At 42.8% G+C, this 1,090-nt stretch overlaps 1 protein-coding gene across 1 annotated transcript; it reads left to right on the top strand.

The window, feature by feature from the left end:
* Positions 1 to 131: 131 nt before the first annotated feature.
* On the top strand, positions 132 to 665 carry LOC108790904 (interferon lambda-3-like). The gene has a single exon (XM_018561264.1). The coding sequence runs from the start codon at positions 132 to 134 to the stop codon at positions 663 to 665; it is 534 nt and encodes a 177-aa protein (XP_018416766.1).
* The last annotated feature ends 425 nt before the right edge of the window (positions 666 to 1,090 follow it).

Raw genomic sequence — 1,090 nt, forward strand, 5'->3', positions numbered from 1 at the left:
GGGATATAAAGGTAGAAACATGGAAACAAGACTTCAGATCAGTCTGAGACCAGCACTGTGGAGTGACAGTGTAACAGGACAAATATCTAGAACCAAGAAGATATTACCAGATCTAACCCAGAAGAACAGAAATGGATATCAGGCTGATGGTGTTGAGCATTATACTTGTTGCAGTGAGTGGACGCCTGCACAAGAGACTTTGCCCGATGTCCCGCTATTTATCTGTTGCCTCCTCTGACATAACAACGCTGAAACAGCTGCAACACAACCACGAGAAGAACATGTCCTCCAATGCAATGAGATGCTACAGAAGAATGCTGAGACACAAACCATCTGTATGTGACCTCACGCAGAGGGATCGTCTTATTCTGACCTTGGAGCGTGTGTCGCTAACTGTTGATGTTCTAACCAATATGTCTATGTCTGCTCAGCCTGATACTATAAAGCAGTCTCTTATGGTATTCCTCAAACTGAGGGATGATCTGTTGGTGTGTAGAGGATCTCCAGAATACAGTGAGCCCACCTCACCGGAGCTGAAGCTGTGGCTGCATCACCTCCAGCGTTTTAAGGAGACGGCATCTCCTGATTGTGTCCAAGAGGCTGTGATACTTAGTCTCATCCCTCTGAGAGTGGAAGATGTGACATGTTGGGCACTCAACCAGTAACTACTACCTCTAAGATACTTCCTTCTCACCATATTCAAGCACAGATGGACATTTTCATCATACCGGACTGCTGTCAATAAAAAAAAAAACCGTACTGTATATCTACTCATCGTCCAGCTAATAGAACCTGTTTCTACCTGGTGTAGCGAAATTATCCTAACCATTAAAAGAAAACACATTCATTAAGTTTGCAACTACAGGATCTCCACAGTCCACCTATCCTACAAGGGATTCCATAACAGCAAACTCACAGCCCATGAATGGACCTAATTATTTATTTCAGCAAAAAAAAGTTTCACTGCCATCCACAAATGACTGACCTGTTCTCTGCACAAGTCCTCCTACATCTAGATGTAAGGAGCTCCACATGCAGAAAACTAGCATACATACTGACATCAGGATTTCCTTATTATATTTATTTAAAT

The sequence above is a fragment of the Nanorana parkeri genome, unplaced genomic scaffold (assembly GCF_000935625.1).
Source record: "Nanorana parkeri isolate BGI_ZX_2015 unplaced genomic scaffold, ASM93562v1 scaffold511, whole genome shotgun sequence".
NCBI lineage: Eukaryota > Metazoa > Chordata > Amphibia > Anura > Dicroglossidae > Nanorana > Nanorana parkeri.

Bases quoted from the DNA above. Each gene is read 5' to 3' on its own strand.
- LOC108790904 (XM_018561264.1), top strand. From the start codon at position 132: ATGGATATCAGGCTGATGGTGTTGAGCATTATACTTGTTGCAGTGAGT.